The following is a 21,064-nucleotide window of genomic DNA, read 5'->3' on the forward strand; positions in this document are numbered from 1 at the left end:
TAGGTATGAGTACAATAAAAATTCTTTGTACCCCAGAGTGAGTTATATTTAATCAGCTGAGCCCTGAAAAAGCAAGTAGAAGTTTACATTCCTTTTGTAAACTGCACTGTCACACCTGTTTATTGCAGATCTTTCAAAGGGGAACCTACTACCAGATCCCTGAAACAGAATGTTAAATATAAAGGTGCAACCTTTGGTTTTCTTCAAATTGGGTATTCGTGGCTTAAGTATATTTTGCATGTGTTTTCACCTGTCAGAAAAACCAGAACCAAATCCTCAAATCAAGATATGTTATAAAGATCAAAAAAAAAAAAAAATTCTGAGAATAACAGAGATTTGTGTTTCTAAACTTGCTTATTATGTTTTTATTCATGCAGCTTGGAAGGCAGAGTGTCAGCTTTTTATATGGATGCTTTTCATTACTTCTCCCTGTTGGTGTTACAGCACATGCTGTGAATGACCTCCAGAGATTCCTGAAGCTATATGCAGAGAGAAAATTGAATCTGAAAGCTTTATTAGACAAGTTTGTCTTCAGCTTGTGTCTGATGTCAGCTGTATTGAAAAATAGAACTGCTTGTGAAACTGGGTCCTGACCTTGAAAAATCCCCAATCAAGTGGTAACAGATTCAGTTTTGTGCCATATTGTTATTTGCTGTATGTGTCACATACGTGAGAAGTAAAAAAGCTTCCTAATGGAAATCAGATGGAATAATTAGACAATTATTTCCTGAATATAAAGGGGAAAACAGATATATGGCAATTTACCCATAACAGGGCCATGTCAGGCTGGCATCTCTGAACCTCTTCATTACATGAGTCTGTAAAGTAAAATTACTCAAAACCAAATATGCTAAAATTATTTATATAAACCATTATTTATTCCTTTATCCAAAAAAAAGGTAAAGAGAGTAATCTGCTGCTTTTCTAATCCACTTATACAAGCATGAGTAACCTTTGTTAAGCCAGCTGAAAAAAGGAGTCTACTGTTACTGGACTCTAATGTTTTAAGAGCTCAAGGTTTTCTCTGTGATACTTCCCTACTGCATTTTTACATATTCAATTTCCCTCTTGCATTTTATTTTGGTAAAACTTTTCATAGCATTACACCAAATTATAGCTAATTTTAGAAGCAGATATTTCATTTAGAGTCAACATGCACAAGTATCAGAAACTATATGCTTCTAGACACCTGATTATTCTTGGAAATAGTATTTCTCTCTACTGCAGCTCATGAGAGTGATCTTCTTTACTGGTGTCCTGTAACCAAAGTGAACCAAAATGGTTCACAAGAACTACTTGTCCCAACAGTTGCATGCTGTGGATTTTAACCTGGTCAACTCTCTGGAGAATGGTTCTAGAAAATTAAGTTTTCTACCATATCCCTCATAAAAGCTTTTTGATAGCCGATATCAAACTTCCTTTAAATAGTGAAGACTATGTGCAACAGAAGTTTAATATCAATGTTTAATATCAACACAGGTGTCCATTAGTATTGAAAACATTGTAGATTCCCACACCCACAGATTGTTCAGTCTTTCCCAGAGAATTAATCTGATTATTCTTGGTCTCAATTATACTATGCCAGCTGCTATAAACGATATAGACACTCAAATATCTGTTTTTAAAAACATTTCTTGTTAATTTGCCCTGTGAATACACATACTGCAATACCTCAGGTGCACACGGAATTTTAAGACTGGCTTTTTGAAATTCTGAGAAACAGTGCTGAACCACAGCATATGTGTTCACTCAAAGAGTGGGTATAATATATAAACAATGACTGCTTCAGAGAACATTAGCTCTGAAATATGACAAAAAAGAAAGTGTATCTATTGTGCATTTTTTTGCCCAAAGCTTGTTGCTGTCATTTTGTTTCTTACAGTTTTGTCATTGTCTCCTGATTATCTCTTAAATACAAATTGTTTATGTGTTTTTAGAGAGGCAGTGGAACAGTACACAATCCAGCTCTGAAGTCCATGGAAATGAATACATTTCAATGCTTATAGTTTCCTAAACAAAGAATCCTTCATTCCCACTGAAAATATTAAACCAAATATCATGTCAGAGATTTAACAGGGCAGACTTCATAAAGCAGAATACTGCTATGTCCATCTGTACATCCTTCACCCAGGACAGAATAATAAAAAACTCAACTATGCATTTTGAAAACAAAAGAAAATTCCAGATGCATACAATACATGCACTAGCACTACACAAGCACTTTCAGCTTCTGAGGTAAGTGGATTTTAGTTTTAAACCTTAAGTTATTTTATCAAGGTATGTATTTTCACATACATGATTTTGCTTAATGTTAAGTTTCCTCAAAAGCCTACAGACTCATGAATAGCATGCTTTTAGCAGCACCAGTAGTTGTTTCTTATGTTGTGTACTACAAGCAGTGAGTATGAATTCCAGCTTCATTAAGCCACAGCGGTGCACACACAGAGGAACTGATATTTTTCAAGAACTGCTGTATATGGTCTTACAAGCCTGGAACAAAGCAGCATGCCTAGTCCAGGTGGGGACTTGCTTCACAGAGAAAAAGAAAAACAAACTGTATTTCCCAAACAGAAGGAAACATACTATACTCCTGCAAGTAAAATACCAAAGGATAAGCAAATGAAATTCTGTTATCACTACTTTCCCCAGATTCATTGGGGAATATCACTGTATCACCAAATATCACTGTCTTAATTCAAACTTCAAGACTCAAGGTATTATTGACTCTGGAGGTGACTGACTGCTGTGAATATTTTTCCTGTACCCAGTTGAATATATGGGCTGATAAGTGATGAGTTCTCTCCACCACCACTGCTGCTGGTGAACTTACTGCAGCTCACAGCCTTCACATTACAGCTCGAGTCTAATGGACTCAGCATGATTCCTCACTCCTCTCCCATTCTTCCTCACCCATTCTAAATCCTGAAAAGCCTTCCTCCCCTGTACAGGGAAGCCCAGTCTTTGGCTCTGTGTCTGCAGTGTCTGACTCCTAAAGCAAGCTATACTGAAAGCACAGAAGAGCATTGACTGTAGGCATTTAAAGACACCTAAAGCTGATGGCAAGGGCTGATGGTTAGCGCTGATGATGCAGAATTAGCTTTCCTTTAATTATTTGTACTAAGTCTACAATATCTACCAATGCATATAAAGCCTTTCTGTCAAATGCAACCCTGCTAAAATCTGTTAAACACAACCAATCATTTTTTATCTTCATCTTTTTTCAGACCCTCTACAAATGATGATCCAAAATAAGACCAATAACGTTTAAAGTTTAAAGGGGCAAATTCTACCTAATTTCAGAAGAATTTTCATCATTGTAATTGATTATAATTGTCACTCTTTTATTCATTTCGCAGTCAAATGTTGTTCTGTTTCACTTGATTAGGCATTCCATGCAAAAGAAAGAGACAAAAAAGGGACAAAAACTTCTGTAAGCAGTCAAGAGAAAAAAAAGAAATTGCTTGTACACAAAAAACTGTCCACTGAATAAGTTAAACTGCAATAGTATTAAGATAATGAATTGACAGAGAATTTTCAGGTGGATTCATTTGTAGTTAAAATTTCACTAACTTCAAGTACAACATAACTGAAAATAAATGCACATCAATTTAAAGAAATTGTATTTTCAAGGCAGCTCTAAATAAAAGTGGCCAAAATTTTCCCCTAGCACCTTTCTTGGAAAGAAGACAAAATATGGAACATATCTTCCTTCAGGACAAGTCAGGAGTTCCTCCCACCCCCAAAGCATTCAGAGGGGTTCACAAAGCAGTGTGTACCTTTACCTAACTTAGTAAGTAAATACAGTGACAGCAGTTCAGTACAAAAGAAGAAAAAGAAGCCATATGAATGCTAATGATGCTATTTAAAACTCTCCCTCCTGGAAAAGCGCATTCCAGAACTGCTTTCCTCTCTTTAAAATGTTTTCAAACTGCTGGCTAAGCAATGCATCAAGGTACTTGGATAGAGACATTCACACCATTTCAGTTATCCTGTCAAGTACAGATAGCAAGTGTGATTTTCTTCCTGATTCATCTTATCTTGGAAGTCAATCTTCGCTAAGGTTTTAGGCATACCCTTCAGCTAAGTACATTTTTTGAGCTGGAAAAGTAATTCTTGTTCCTTATGCCTGAGGGCACGCTGGACTGGTGGAATATGAAGAACTATTTTTAATGCATCTTCTGCTGAAGAATATAATATGCAGATCTAGTAACAATTATAACCAGGGTTCTTTACCTCTGTAACAGCCACAAGATGGAATTTACTAGGATTCTCTGTCTGAGAGCCTGTAACTAGACCAGACCAAATGATACCTGACAGGGCACTAGAGATGAGCCAGTTACATCTTCATTCCCTGGTCTCGAATACACATGTCAACATTATTCAATCCTGATGTCCCTAAAAGTCCCTGTAGGATCAGGAAGTGAATAATTGTCTACAGGAGATACTGACCTTCCTTCACAAAACTCTTCCAAAGCAATTTTGTGTATCTTTCTTTACAAAGGACTTTTAATGAGATTGTTTAGCTTTTGGGAGGCTTGGTTAAAGCTAGCTCTCCCATAACCAGTTTGAGTTCCAATGGTTCAAAAGAGTCAGCAGCACAGAGTAAGTAAGGCCATAAAAATATCTATAATCTGAGTGGGTAAAATAACTGCAGAACTTTTACCACAGAATTACTAGACCCATGACATTCAATTCTTCCCTTGTCTCCTCCCATTCTTATAAATGAAATACAAAAATGCCTTAGTAGCAGATATCTTTTCCTATCTTTATAGAAAACTTCTCTCTTGGCCTGGAGAAGAAAAGGCTCAGGGGGATGATATCCATGTGTTTAGATATCTGATTGGAGGAGTAAAGACAGATCCAGACTGTCTTCAGTGAAGCTCAGAGACAGGATGAGAAGCACCATGCAAAAACTGAAATACTAGAAGTTCTATTTGAATAGAAGAAGAAACATTTTTTTACTGTCAGAGTTGCTCAACACTGGAAAAAGTTGCCCAGAGAGGTTGTAGAGTCTCTATCCTTGGAGATATTAAAAACCTGACTGGACATGACCCTGAGCAACCTGCACTAATTGACTGTGCTTTGAGCAAAAGGAAAAGATGTCTCCCTGGGTCCCTTTTGAACTCTACTGTTCTATGTCAATACGTCTATAATGACCTCATTGATCACAGTAAACTGACTCAAATAAAGAAAAATTATGAATTAGTGTTAAAAACACAGGTTCACATTTTAAGTTCTCGTTTCAATAGAAGGGAAATCAATCTTACTTCCTGCTTAATCCTTTATAGAGCACCAGTGCTTTCATTTTCTGCAAGTACAATTCCATCTGCTGAGTCTCAGAAACGTTAGCAGTCAGAGACTACATCTTGCATTAAGGTGAGTAATTTTGCAATTCTTCAGCTAGAGATGAGGTAATATAAAAATATATTGCAATACTACTCTCTGCTGTCACTTTTGTTCCATTATTATAATTTCTTTTGTAACAGCAAAGTCCCAACATGCCAACACTCTTTCCTTCTGGAACCTGACATAACCTGTTCACACAGAAAACTGACACAGAAAGTTTAGCACAGCAAAAAATGATTACACATCTCCTTCATTCCCCCATATGTGAATTCCTATAGAATGCCTTGGAACAAAATCATACAAAGCAAAAAGGCTGTTGTACTACTAATTTAAAAATATAGTAGTGGTATTTGGCTCTTTATAGAAAGTTGAAATAATTGCCACTGGAACCACAGCAGTTTTAAGTGACTAAACTCAAAAAACAGTTCCTTTTTAGTAAAATTCAATGTGTCATGAGCAAGACAACTCCTTTCCTTGAACTCATACATGCTGTTTGGGCAGGAGCTGGACTGTCTTCTGGTACTGAAATTCTGGATCCTCTCTCTATGGAGCAATTATGTTTTTCTCTGAAAAAAGGGGTTTTCTTCTTTGCTGTCTTGGAGGACCACTATTAGAAGGTAGAGAATTCTCCAGTTTAAGCTTTTATTGTATGTTACCCCCTAGAACATGTTAAAAACAAGGACCACCAAGGCACATGTAATCCAATTCCAAGTGATTTCTGCAGCTGTATCACATCCTGAGTTAGACAAACTGACAGAGGTTGGAGGGACAGATTTCTTTCTGCTCCCACAGATGATGAGCAGCTTTCCAAATGGTACAGGCAACATTCTTCATTCAAGCAACTGAAACGGTTCAATACCAAGTAAAGAATCTTAGAGACTTTAGAAACTCTGATTGAGCACAGTGCTTCTATTAAGCATTTCTTTTTCACACATGTTTAATCACTACATTTTAAAGGAAAGCACTGGAAATAAAATCCATTTATCAAGGAAAAAAAAATGAAGAGTTTGTAATCCTTGTAGGGAACAAGAAAACACAAAGAAATATGAGAATAATCCAATATAAATATTGTCAAAATAATTTAAATGAAACAGAGATCAGATGTCTTGTTTTGTGTATTCATGAATGCAAGACACCAAGAAACATAAGTCACAGACTTAGTGTTTCACTGCAGAATTCTTCCTACTATGTTGTAATATGACTTTCTCTGTTAAAAGGCAAGCTTTGTTTTGAAACAGTCTGACTTTATTGCCCCATCAGTAGCAATAATTTCAGAATTTCATTCTGTGACCAATCTACAGGTATTTGACCTATAACATTATTATCTTTTAATTTATACAATTTCTCTCCCTTTGTAGTATTTCCTCCATTAGGATATGCAAAAAGTCAAAATCTCACCTCTTCATGGAATGAAAGAAAAATTACTTTGAAACAGTAATAATTTGAAAAGCATTCTGCAACCTTTTCATCAAATCGTAATCTAATTTGTCTTCTGGGATACATTGCAAAAAACAGAAAGGCAATGATAAAAAACCAACTTGAATGTACTTTTAATGATGCAGAATTAATTTAGACAGTCTCAGGCCATTTTAATTTTAACTGTGTGATTTGTAATTAATTTTAAAAAATACATATACTGAAGCACTTACGGACACCTGAAGATAGATGGCCAAAGGCTGCTAATGCTGGCTTTTCCTTTAGTTGTTGTATTAAATGTTGTATTGCCTTCCAGTCAGCATTCAAGTCTTCTAATTTTTTCTAGAAAAGAAGATAATAAAATATTAAATTACATACATTAATGTATCACAGAATCACAGAATGGCTTGGGTTGGAAGGGACCTTAAAGATTGTCTAGTTCCAACTCCCCTCCCACCACGGGAAGGGATGCCACCCAATAGATCAGCTTCCTCAGAGCCCCATCCAACAGGGATTTGTAATGTAAACAAATGTAATGTAAATACATGCAACATAAAATGAGTTTTTTTTTTTTTTTTCATCTGGTGGATCACCTGAATTAAAAAAAAAGTATGAAACAGAAAGATACAACAATGAATTTTCACAAATGGAGGAGAGGGACAAGTAAAATCCTTTCCAGCTGTGCTACAAAAGAGTTTCCTGGTGTCAGGGCCCTAAAAGCATCTTTTCTCCTCAAAGTTTGGCTGCTGAAGCTCAGAGCCAACTTAAACCAGCACAGGCATCTGACCCTGACCGCAGAGTGACTGCCTGGACCAACCTCAGCCCCTCAGTTCCCTTGGCCCTGCCCAGCCACCCAGGGTTGTGTTTGATTGCCCTCTCAAGGCTTGGTCCTGACCCTGCCAGGGACAGCCCCCAGCCTGAGAGGCTTGGCTTTTGAGCACTGTGAACATGAAATTTAATTTTTAAAATTAAAATAGAAAGGTGAGTTATGCATTTCAAAAAGCTTTTCAATAAAACTTCTGCAACTTCTAACATCAAATGCAGAATTTATTCTTCTGCACATTAAATTAAAAGAAAAAAGTCTTTGGAGTCTTCAGGGTACCATAAACTTCAGTGTGTGAGCACACAGTCCTGTGCAGTAAACAAAACCTGCAGAAAAGTCTGGAGTGTGAATAACATCAGTCCTCAGATAACCCTGAGAGGCATTTTGATTTAAATATGTTATTTCTACCTCTCTTTTTTTCTTGCATTAATTACTGTAAAGAATGATGAAGCATTGCTAATTCTATGCTGACATGTCTAAACTCTTAAATGAAGACAGCATTTCTCTTTAAGCTGCTCTATGATTCTCTGCTACAAAAAGCAGCACAGAGTACTGGTACAGCTCAGGAATGCTTTTAGCATTCTATGGCTTCAATCCACAATTAGATATATGGTCAAATTCACAATCCAGCCGTGATAGAAACAGGATTCCCATTAAGAAAGGTGCTTTAATTACCTAGAGTCTAAGCTGACAGAGGTCAATATGAGAGGGATGGAGAACAATGCTCATTAAATTGAAGTATGTGTGTGCCTCCACACACACACAGACTCTGAGTTAGTGGGGAAGGTTTGGATATCGGGAAAATATTATTCACCCAAAGGGGTCTTGGGTACTAGACCAGGGTCCCCAGGAAAGTGGTCACAGCTGCAAGCCAGTCTGAGTTCAAGAAGGGTTTGGACAACACTCTCAAGCACATGGGGGATTCTGGGGCTGTCCCATGCAGGGCTAGGAGCTGGGCTCTGTTCCATCATTCTAATATTGATCCTTGTCATGAGTAGCTACTTAGTCATTCTTACATATATGAGCCTGAGATTTCTTGCCAGCAACCAAATAAAAAACATGCCCACCAGACACTTTAGAGTGGTTGTCTGGGGCAACAGCTACACCACTAATAAGAGAGCAACCAGTTCCAAACACTTCTATCAAAATTACAGCTTGATCTTGCATCTGGCATAAATTAACATACATGCATTAAAATGTTAACTTCTTTGAGCACAACAATTTTGCTGTAATTGCAAGTCTAGAGCTCTGGTGACAAGCATGAACATCCAAATATGTTGCACTTAGCACAAAATTTATAGATTTTCTTTAAATGTCAGCACTGGTGCAATTTAAGCAATGTTAACACCCTTATGTGGACTAATCTTACTGACAGCACTAAAATCACTAAAATTAGATATGAATATCTAGAGAAATGTAGTCTTTTAAATGCAAGATTGAGAACAATGAAAATAAATTCCTCACTATTTCTCACCCATCAGAGGAAAAGACAATGACTGCTGTGGCAAAGGAACCACAGCTCTTCCACTGGCACAGAAATCCTTTCCTGAATAAACTGTTCTGATTAAGTGCTGTTAATCATGAGATTGGGGCTTACATCCTTCTATTGCCACTGACACCAGCAGTAACCTCTCTCCCCCTCACCTTCAAAAGCTTTACAGAAATGCACTTCAAAAGCATGAAATCCATTTTATAAAAGTGAATAGGTCTGATTATTAAAGTGCTAGTGCTTAAAGGATCACACATCTCATCCCATTCTTGACTCTTGAATCAGCATATATAAGGATTTCATTTGCCAACAAAAATGTTTTTAGAGACTTGTGTTGCTAAATTCTATTTTAGTATGCTTAGTGAAGGTGTGAAAATAGACTTATTTCAGTGACATAACTATGGGATAAGATTATATACGTGTCAATATAAATCCATAGGATTTAATTTACATTCAAAAATACTATAATGAGAACATAGTGTAAAGGTTGCAAAGATAAGCAGCTAAGCATTAGGAAATGCCAGAATAATTTGAACTATGAATATTATTTCAGATAAAATGCACATAAATTGCAGGGATATCTCTAATTTTCTGGCACATAGCACTTTTAAGAACAGGAAAGGCTGTGGTGAGAATAAGTCAATAGGATCTCTAATTCATTTATTGAAAAGAATGGGAAGATTTGTGGTGAATTAAGGAAATAATGGAGGGAAAAAATCCAAAGCTGCTTCAGAGAACTAAATAATCTACAAATTTGTCAAGCAATGCTAGATAAATAATTAATGCTTTTAAAGAGGGCATGTAGTTTTATCTTCTTTTTTTCTGTGCCACACACTAAATAAGAACTATGGGTCTAAGTATTAAATTGCTGCTTGCACTGTAAGTGATGTTCATATCCTGAACTGAATTAAGCTGGGTTCAGTCTAAACCAAGGGTACCAGAGCAGCTGTAATTAAAGAATTTTCTAAAATTTTGAGTTCTTAGCTTTGCAAACTTGCTAAAATCTTTCCAAAACCATCTTAATGTGAGTAAAAGTTATTTTTGCTTCCACAAAATACCTTTCATGTAGAAAGTTATTTTGATGTTAATCAAAAAGTTTGTGTTGAAACATTTAAATAGCAGACTTTGCTGAAGGTAACTCGGGAAGAATGATGACTTAAGGAAACCTACCTAGCAATTCAACAGTCCTGACAGCATATAACCACTGAACCAGAAATTAACCTCACAGGCTGCACAATTAAATGAACTACAGAATGTAAAGAAACAAGTAAAATGCAAACAAAGAGGCACTAAAAGTTAAATATGCACTACTCCACAAGTTACTAATGTCCTCAGACACCTCTTTTAATATCATTGTCAAAACTATAACTCAAGGAACGTTATAATCTTTAAAGAGTCATCTTTTTCCAGTAAATCTGGTAAGAAAATGGAGAATTTCAGTCTTTGATGTGAGCACTGAAAATACATAGACAGAGTACACTTCTGGGTCAGAATTTTGGGCTAAAGAGAATAATTTCAATATAATTTAAACTTCTGCCATTCTTACGTAAAACACTTACTAGCTCTTCCTCTTGAAAATACCAGCATTCATTCTACAATCCTTTATATGCAATTAAAAAATCTAAAAAGCCAAAGTCTCTAGCTCTCTGTTGTTTCAAGTGCTCTGCTTGTTAAAATATGGAATAAGATTCCCAAAGACTGCAGCTGAAGTCACACAAAATTAGTAAATGTAGTTATTGGGGAATGATTCTTGTTCCATCATCCATTCAGTGTGTAGGTGACATTTCAGATCCCAACAAGAATAGGGGTTTATTAGCCAAGGAAAACACCCAACAGAATCTTGCTTCTGCCCACTCAAGTCACCTTGAGTTTACCTCTTTTAGCATTTTATCATGTTTAGGAGAACAGATCATTAAAAATGCACATATACCAAATGGGATATTAACTCTTAAGCATTTCTGTTCAGGAAAGAAAATGAGCAACCAAATCATTCTTAAACATGTATTAATTTCTAAAGTGGGTGTCAGTTCATTCATGTGTTCCTGTGAATGGAGATCTGCTGGTGATCTATTGACAAGTAATTCAGAGGAAATTTTGTAAAAGCAGGAAAATAATACTCCAACTGTAGTGACAAAATAGAGACAGAAAAACAAGAAATTCACTACAGAAATCACCTACAGACATCTTATCTTTGTGAAGAAACCCTTTTTCTGCCAATTGTGTTTTCAGGGTGCTATACATTTTGAAAAGCTCTAAATACAAAGTTTCCTATCTTGGCCCAGTCAGAAGCAATTGCAATAGATACTTAGTGTAATCAATACATCACTATTACTGTTTCTGGGAACTCTTTACCATTATTTACAAATACTTAATTAGCAATCATAACTAGAAACCAGATCAAGCTCTGGCTGTATGGTATTGACCTCACTAGTTTGGTCTCCTTCTTGAAAAGCAGCTGAACCAGACATGGGAGGATGCTTGCTGGTGACTTCAAGATTCTACAGGATAGAAAATTACACTGTAGTCTCAATGAAGGTCCTCATAGTCTTTAGGAAAAGCATGTACAATAGCCCCTTATAAATGATTTGTAAGCTGAAGAAAAGGATTCTACAGTACATTTTTCTAAAAGAGAAGTGCTGGGAGGCATAGCCTTCCAAACAATGTGTCCTCTGCTCCAAAACAGAATCAAGTCAGTAATTCTAGATAAAATTTGGCAGAGAAATTGAGTGAGAAATTTCTATGTTGCCATGTGTTCTTTCCTTCAAAATAAAAAAAAAAAAAAAGAAAGCAAAGTACTCTGCTTATAACTGAACTCTTAACTTTTCTAGAAAATTTGCAATTCTTTTTTTATTTGAAAAAATTTCTGAAAGTGAAATTTAAAATAAAAGAGTTTAAAAACAAGCTACCTGTTGTCATTAAATACACAAAAAAAATTACATTTTCTTTCAGTGTGAATTACTCTTGAATGAGTAAAACAGCCTTAATGTCATAAACAGTATTCCCATCACAATATCCATAAGATTTTTAGCTATGAGCATTACATTTTCACTGGCTATGCCATCACAGAATAGAACAAATGCCATCTGCCAGGTTCTTTTATTGATTTTAAACAGAGTACATAAAGGACAAGTGTACAACAGGGGAAGCATAACCTATTACACAGCAATGGATATTGCTAAAGGTTTCTTCATTACCTTTACTGGATGAGTAGCTGGTTTTTCCTTGTATAAATGACACCCTTTAGACAAAACCTCTTCCACATTCGGCTGTTTAGCCTGCACTGCTGCTTCAGTTTCCTGAAAAATAAAAAAAACAGTCAGTCTAGATTAACCATAGCATAAACTGTAAAACTGAATAGTCCCAAAACTCCATGGGAAGCTGTAAAACACCAGTAGACAAGTTTCTGTTCAGAATTGGTGTGAGGATAAACACAAGTAAGTGGCAGCTAGGGACAGAGGATCACCAGAAAAATCAAAAGCAAAGAGGGACAGAAAAGAGCAATGTTACCAAAATAAACACTGCTAGGTCACTTCATCTTGAAGGTCTCAATAATATTAATAAAAAGCTAACACAAATTCATAGTAAGAAAGACAGGCATGAGAAATCTCATTTAAGAGGCTCTGTAGTTTTGTCTGTTTTACACTACCAGCCAATGAAAAGTGCACTGGTTAACATTTCTTCATACAGTATGTGGCATTAAAACCATCTAATTAGATGTGATGATACTGAGTTTAGAAAGATTAAAAATTTTTTAAAAAGGCTGCAATTGTGAGTACTACCACTTAGGTAGTAAAAACACTCACAGAAATTAATTAAAAAGAAAAGCACAGTTGTAGTGACAAATCCTAAGGTTCAGGGAGGCACCTACCATTAACAACGACACCTGACTGAATTAACAACAGCATATTCTCTAGCAATTTCTTTTTTCATCAGGAAAGGTTTAATCCATGTGATACCATAAGGAAATTCCAAAGAATGTCTTCCAGCATACAGCAGCTTCATTTTGTCAACCACTGACCAAATAAATAATGGGCAAAACTCTACAGTTAAGACAATAAACTAAACCAATCAACCAACTAAAACAAAAATCCAAACCTAATGAAGATTGTAAAAGGAAACATAAACTACATCTGGAGTTCCAAGATTCATGGTTTATTTTATTTTTTCTCTGGTAATATAAGCAAAATAATACCAGACTTTTCAAAAAGAATTGGTTGGGTCTTTTTGTTTTGCTCTCTTCACCCACCTCCAATATAGGTTTGTTACCTTGTGCTAATCAGTATTGCTGACTACCCACTGACTCTCCAAGTTAATTTTCTGTCCACATTCTCAGTTATTATAAACGTGACAGTAGACAAGACCGTGTGCCAGGTATGTCACTATCTGACATACCACAGCATCCCAAAAACTCACTTCCTCTCAAACCAGGACACTGAGCTAACACATTGTTTTATTGGTGAAAATCTGCTGTTCTTTTTACTGCAATAAACCTGCTGATATCTATGCAATTTCAAGTCCCAAAAAAGGGGCCATTTTGCTCCTGTGTTTAAACTCAACATATAAAGTATGCCTACACTGCTCCCTAAAACATTACTTGCAAAACTTTATGGACAACCACTAAAAATAAGGCTTGGTAAATTCAATATCATCTTTAATTTTTCTTTTCAAATACTATTGGTCAACAACAAATTAATTGAATCAAATCTTGCAATGATATTTGAATGCAATGATTTCTTGAAATGATATTTGAAACATGTTTCAACTTAATTTTTTCTTATTACACATTTCAGTGTTAATGAAATATAACTGTAAGGATTCATAGAGAATGAGCACTGAAAACTAATGCACTGCAAAACTGGGATATTGGAGTGGGTGAGAGTTTATTAACCTTTTGATAAAACCCTCATTAAAGACTTATTTTTTTTCTGCTTCAGTACTATGTTAGCTTTTTACTTCCCTACTCAGCACAGAAAGAAAAAAAATAATCAAGGAGTGTTAATGAAGAGGTAATTTTCTCCCTATCTTAATGAAAGCTAGGCATTTTAATAATTGTTACTTAGTTTTTGTTTCATTGTTTGTTTTGAGATTTTTGGGGTTTTTTTCTTCAAACTAAGGTCTCTACAGTATTTGTCCAATATTTCTTCTTCTGTTATTCTACATGTCTCAAATACTCATTTTCCTTTATGATAGCATCAGTTAACATAACAAATTCTGTAGCAGGAAAATCACATTAAAACTCCTTATATAGTCCAAGAATACCAAGAACACTGTGGATGTGCCTATGCTGAGGGTTTAACCTGTGGCATGAATGTGCCTTTGAAGTGGATTTCTCAATCCTCCACCCTCACTGGACTTTGTTTTTGACCATGGACTAGTCTAGGAGCACAGACACCATTCTCTTTCAGGCTGTAACCAGTGTGGATGGTGTAATGTATTGAGTTGTTAAATCACTGATTCCTTCTGCTCTGCAATTTCCTGGAGTTACATGAACTAACCTTATGTAGTCTTATCTTTCAAATTCAGTGGCCTTGACCTAAACCAAAATGCATTGTGCAAGTCTACCCAATACAACATGATGCTTCCTTTGAGATATATGTGCCAATAAGAATAGAAGTAAGAGCACAGGGAAAAAGAAGTTCTCAATATCTTGGCATTTATTTGGACACTGCTGAAATTAACAGTTATCTTATCTGCCAGAACAGCAAATACTTTGTCTCCCACCAATCTCAACCTCAATCAAAAACATAACAAAATTACTTTGAGTAAGTACACATCTGACACAAAATTGCTGTAGTAACTCTTTGCCCAGTTCTTTGCTTGATGGGATAGCCCGTTGATGAATCTTGCCCAGTGAGCAAGTTTCCAGCAATTTCAAATCCACTTGCTAGGTGACACCCTATTAATAGGGCTGACAGGCATGAAAGCAGTTACAGGATTCTTCTCCATCATTTAATCCCCTAAAAGAAGAAAATGGTAATGACCACAATATAGCCTCTGATAGTTTGCATATGAAAAAGACCCCAGCTATTATCTAGGCTGTGCAGGATCCAGGAGAAGAACATATTCCCAGTGCACAGCCTGACCTCTAATCTTCATCACGCAGGACAGGCTACTGCTAAAGCCAGTAGGAATTGTAGCTGCTCATTTCCATCAGTTTTTAGAGAATATCAAAATCATATTTGTTTTAAAGTCCTGATCAACCCTCACACTCACTTTGCTGTGGGAGGATGCAGAGCTGTCTCTGGGAGACAGAGCTGACTGCTGGAATTGCACAATTTATGAACTGCCTGGGAAAGCAATCATAGTGCTGCTTCTGGGCTGGGTGATGAATATGCTAATTCAACTTTTCACACATATGGCAAATTAAAATACATCATCACTGGAAACTGCTGTTTCTCAAACACATATAAACAAGAATCAGAGGCTACCTTTTATCCATGACACACTATCTATGAATTTTTAGTGGTAAAGTAGTGCATCCAAACTGATGAAAGCCTGCTGCTGAATAAGCCACAGTGGCTTCTGCATTTACAACATGCCAATTGACCCTGCTGAACAAAGTTACAGGCTGAAAAAGTGGCAAGGACTTGTCTATGGCCCCACCTGGACTATGCAAGTCTATTGATATAGCTGAGAACTCAGAAACCTATATATTGACTAAACCTCTGGTGTGTATGCCAATGGAAGATAAAATCTCATGGCTTGGCATATGTTATTTCAAGGGATGGAAACTCTCCTAGCAGACCCAGACAGGCTGTTTGACATATGCTGCACATACATTAGGAGGCCCAGTCAGCTATGACATTGGTCTATGTTAAGAATCACAATCGCCGATTCACCTTCCCGGGTAACCCTGGTAACTTTTGGAGTCAATTTCCCCATGAGCTTAGATGCTTTGGACATATTCTGCTGGGACAGTAGGAGAAGTTCAGGGTAATTAAACCTGTGTCTTCACAGTGAAATACAATGCAAAAATGGAATCTTAATTACAGCCTTCAAAAAAAGAAAAAAAAAAACCACTTTGAAATTAGTAGAGTGAGTTGTTTCAAAACCTCTTGTTTCAAGTTGTTCATGACTGCTTTTTAGCAAGACAGTATGTTAAATGAAAATTAAAGAAGAGAATTTATTCACAGGAAAAGAGAAGCACAAAGCAATTTCCCTTTACTTATCAAGACAAGGCAGTGATGTGTAACAAGCAAATATAATAAATCTAAAATCTAAAACTATTTGGCTGCTTTCAATTTCAAACAAACTTTTATGAAATAACCAGATATAAATCTCCATATACATTAAACATGATAATGGAAAACTACATTTAAATATGTTTTTCATGTGTTTAGATGTACAAGAGTGTAACTTGTAATGAGAATTCTCAGAGGTGGATCTTCTTATTCAAGCACACAGAGTCATTGAGGTTAGAAAAGACCTCCATGAACAAGTCCAACCTTTTGATACCTAAAGATTTTTAGCTTTTTCATTTATTTGTAGCCTTGTAGATTTTTAATATATATAGTTTTTTAATATATATAGTTTTAGAATTTCTAGAACTTTCTTACCATTTTTCATACTTTAGAGCAATAGCTAACTCTTTCTAACACATTATGTTACACTCTTGAAATTCTGTTTAGTCTTATTGTCAAGAAAAGAATTTCTAACAAGGACATCTTTTTTCACACCAGCATCTGAGAGACAAAACAAGAACCCCCTGGAGACACTCCAAGGTGCCCAAGGGTGGGTCACCAGGGCAACTGTCATCCTAGTGGGTGTACCTGATAGACTAGTTAATTAACCTTATAAAAAAATTGTAGAAATCTGATATTTCTTGCCTGCATAGCTGTATTTCTGCACCTGAAAGCTTTAATTAAAGATCTGCTTTTTATATTAACATTTTAACATTGTTTGGAAAAGCTTTTCTTCTGATTACAGGCAACACTTTGACCAAACATGACCACTTCACCTAAACCATAGCATGTAGTGCTTGGAACTTGAACACCTTAAACATTCCAGGAATGGTGCTCCACCACCTCCCCAGGCAGCATATTCACCCCGACCACCTTTTTGGTGCAAAAATTCTTCCTCGTGTCCAACCTGAACCTCTCCTGGCTCAGCCTGAGACCATATTCTCTTTTCTGTCACTGGTTGCCTGGGAGAAGAGACAGATCCTCACATGGCTACCACCTCCTTTCAGGTACTTTGAGAGATCAAACTGAGCCTCCTTCTCTCCTTCACTGCAGCTCCCTCAGCTGCTCCTCATCAGACCTGTGCTCCAGACCCTTCCCCAGCTCTGCTGCCCTTCTCTGGACTCACTCCAGCCCCTCAATGCCTTTCCTGTAGTGAGAGGTCCAAAACTGGACACAGGATTTGAGGTGTGGCCTCACCAGTGCCAAGTACAGGGGACAATCCCTGCCCTGGTTCTGCTGCCACACTATTGCTGATCCAGGCCAGGTGCCTTTGGCCTTCCTGGCCCCCTGGGCACACCTGGATCATGTTCAGCTGCTGTTGACCAACATTCCCAGGTCCTTTTCCTCCAGGTACATTTCCAGCCACTCTTCCCCCAGCCTGTACCTCTGCCTGGGCTTGTTGTGACCCAAGGGCAGGACCTGGCACTTGGCCTTGTTGAGACTCTGCCCTCAGCCCACTGCTCCAGCATGTCCAGGTCCCTCTGCTAAACTTTCCCACCCTCCAGAAGATCAACACTCCTGCAAGCTGCAAACATTTTCCCCTTTTAGACAAGTGAATTCCATCTTTCTCCAATAGGACTGCTGCTGTATAAACCACCCATGATCAAAAAGGCCAATGACAGCAATCTTTAAGACATGCATTGATCAGGTGTGTTCTCCTGGACCTTTCAGAATTCTTCCCCACTACCTATAGGATTGAGGAAAATGTTCCTTTTCCTATCCCTTCAACCAGTCATCCCAGTGCCCTGAAGTCTTTTTTGATTGCTCTAGAACTTCTTGTCACTGCGTACTTGGACAACCAAAAGTGGGTAATAATCAGAGTCCAGGGAGTCTCTTGATCATGTCTCTTATCTGAACCCCAGGGAGGCAAAATACTTCTCTGTAGGATGGATCCAGTTTGTATACTCAATTCCCCTTGGAAGGAGTCACCTATAGCATTATCCTTCTTTATTAAAAGCTGTAAATGTGAATTCCAGCAAACACCTATCTTTCAAGTTACTATTTCCACACATTAAGGAAAAGGCTATAAATAAGTGGAGAGGTTCTGAGTGCCTCATTTTGTCCTCACAAGCAAAAAAAAAAAAAAAAAAAAAAAAAAAAAAAAAAAAAAGGCAGTAGATATAAATCATGAATATATTCCCATTTTCAAGAATTCTGATTGTAAAAAAGGCTAAAAAAGTGGCCTCATTTTTTTCCTTTGACTTAGCTCTGCATATTCTTATTCATGGAGCAGGATAACAAGCTAAACCACCACAAAGAGGAATGGTCATAGGAGACTTAATTAAAATACATCAAAGTTCAGCTATACCACAGTAAGCATCAGTTCTTGATGGCAGGTCAGACAGTAGAGTCAACAGCATTCTTGGGAGTCACTTTGGATATTTATACAATACTATTAAAATACATCCAAGATATGCTATAAACAGTTCTGTGGCCATCTTGAGTTGGAACCTAATCCACTGGGTGGAAAATGCAGTTGCAAGTATTTAAACTTCCTGAATAAAGACTTTAATCAATTTAGATAAAATTCAAGGAAAGGCAAGCTCTTACCACTATTCTTTTTAGGTAACAGATTAAAAGGTTTGATAACTTTCTGAATATTTTAGTTATCTCTATATAGAAATAAAATGCTCTGTGAACATCTGAATTACAGAATTTAAATACACCCTCCTGTCTTAGGGATTTATGAAAAATGTACAAGATAAGTCCCTGAAGTAATTCAATTTAAAGACCATTCCATTAGTGGCCTAGGTCAAAGTAGTGTAAAATTAGTTTATCACTAAAATTATTCTGTAACTAGTGGACAAAGTTTTATGTACCTGCCTCTAAAAATGCCATTTTAATGATTAAATAAAATAATAATTCTTTCCCCTATTACATTAACTGACTGATCTTCTAAATGTGTGAGAATAAAATTTGATCCCAAGCCCATGTTAGAAGCTATCTTAATGTAGAAAAGAATATTGTGAGATACATTCAGCTTTTTAGAGTAAAGGATGCAAACAAAAGACACCTGGTTTTAATGAGAGTCTGGAAAATTGATACAACTAAAATTCTTGACCTATGTGGAAAATTTTTGAAATACTATAGAGAGAGAACAATCCTTACACAGAAAAGACCACTACACGAAGGACCCATTTCTTCTAAAAGTGCAATTTTAGAGTTCATAACCACTTTGCAAATCTACAAGTGCAGCCTTTGTGCAGTTTGTAAAATGTGCTGACATTGTATGTTTAAAAATTCAGTGTTTTTCATTATTCTGTTCCCTCCAGTATACCTTAATCCTAGTACTGGAAAAGGGAAAGAAAGAGAAGAACAAGGAAATCCTCCACATAGAAATGGAACAAAGAAGGTCCCAATATTTAAGCCATGCAAAGTGTCTGAAATTGCAAACCCTACCATTCTGTAGGGTGAAATGTTTTCTCCAAAGCATGTTTTCCTGCTGGCTATCAAAAATTTGTGAGCTTCTTCTGTACTTCTAGAGGAGATGAAATACAGTAATTTTTCTCCACACAGAGAAATCACAATCTATCCATTGCAGCTGTCTATCCTGAAAAGGAAATTTCCTGAAGGTACTGAAAATAGATGAAATTATTAGCTGTAGAGACATGACCTGCAGATACAGGATATGAAAGGAATTTGGCAGTGGTGGTCATATACTGATAAAGCACAGTTAATCATCCAGTTGGACTGCGAAAAGGTGCAGTAAGAATTCTTTGAGATTGGATCTGATTCAGAATATTTTATTTTGAGACTGGACAGGACGGGATGAAATAGCTGCTCTTGTTCCACCAAGACTTCAGATCCTCTCTAATTTACAGTGCATAATAAAAAAGAGATAACAACAAACCCGAGGGAACTGACAGAGAAAAAGGAAATTTGGCAGAAAAACAAAATGAGAAATTCAAGCAAGAAAATAAGGGTCACAATAATTTTACTAGCTCTCTCTTAGTACTCTGTGTTCTTAAGTGCTAAAGAAGAGCAGCTTTGAAGGAAGAAAAGTTATGTAGATCAACATAGTAGCAGATGTGGGGTACACCACAAGCACCTTGACTGGCAAGTGAAATTTGGTGATAATTATAAAAATATTGAGCCATGAAACTTCTTCTTGTAAACAGGAAAGAGAAATCAGAATTTATTCTCTCTTATTCCAAAATAATGAAGTTTTATTCACTAAACTGATTTAAAAATAATTAAACTTGTGATAGAAGAATTGACATATTTATTTATTTCACCATCAAATTCTTAGTTTCTTATTACTCTCTTTTTTAGTCAGGGCTTAGATGCAAATTTTCATTCTCTTTTAAAGTTTAGTAAAAGAATCATTTTCAGAGAAATTTCTGGCTACAAAAAGGAATTAAGAAAGAAATCAAAATCAAAATCTGTTACTGGTTTAGCATTGGCTTGTTGATTGCAATATGTTTTTAGATATGCCCATTTTCTGATATTAGTCTTTCATAAATAATTTTAAAAGAATGTGCATGAGGATGTATTTCTACCATTTAATTTCCAACAGTTTCACTGGAAGGAATGGCAAAGATTGCTCTAGTACATTACTTCAACAGCAGAAGTGGAGGTAGATTTCAGTAAATAGAATTGATAGTATTATTTATAATATCCGATATATTATTCTTATTGTATGGAAAGAATGCTGTAGGTTCATTTTCAACTTCCTGATTTGCAAATGAAAATAGAGAAGTTATATCCACACTGAGTGGTGGCACCTTTTGTTTTAAGTTCTATAAATAAGTATGTTCTCAGAAGCTGATTCTTTATAGAATCACAACCATTGATTTCATCTGGAAAAAG

General features: G+C 36.3%; 1 protein-coding gene across 7 annotated transcripts in view; it reads right to left on the reverse strand.

The window, feature by feature from the left end:
* Positions 1 to 21,064, reverse strand: part of DMD (dystrophin) — a 979,946-nt gene that overhangs the window by 332,443 nt on the left and 626,439 nt on the right. For all 7 annotated transcript variants that reach the window (XM_059839939.1, XM_059839938.1, XM_059839941.1 and 4 more), the window contains 2 exons: positions 12,269 to 12,370; positions 6,996 to 7,104 (listed from right to left, as the gene is read on the reverse strand). In XM_059839939.1, coding sequence (XP_059695922.1) covers positions 6,996 to 7,104; positions 12,269 to 12,370 — 211 coding nt within the window. The remainder of the gene's footprint in view (positions 1 to 6,995; positions 7,105 to 12,268; positions 12,371 to 21,064) is intronic.

Source organism: Haemorhous mexicanus, chromosome 2 (genome assembly GCF_027477595.1).
Source record: "Haemorhous mexicanus isolate bHaeMex1 chromosome 2, bHaeMex1.pri, whole genome shotgun sequence".
NCBI lineage: Eukaryota > Metazoa > Chordata > Aves > Passeriformes > Fringillidae > Haemorhous > Haemorhous mexicanus.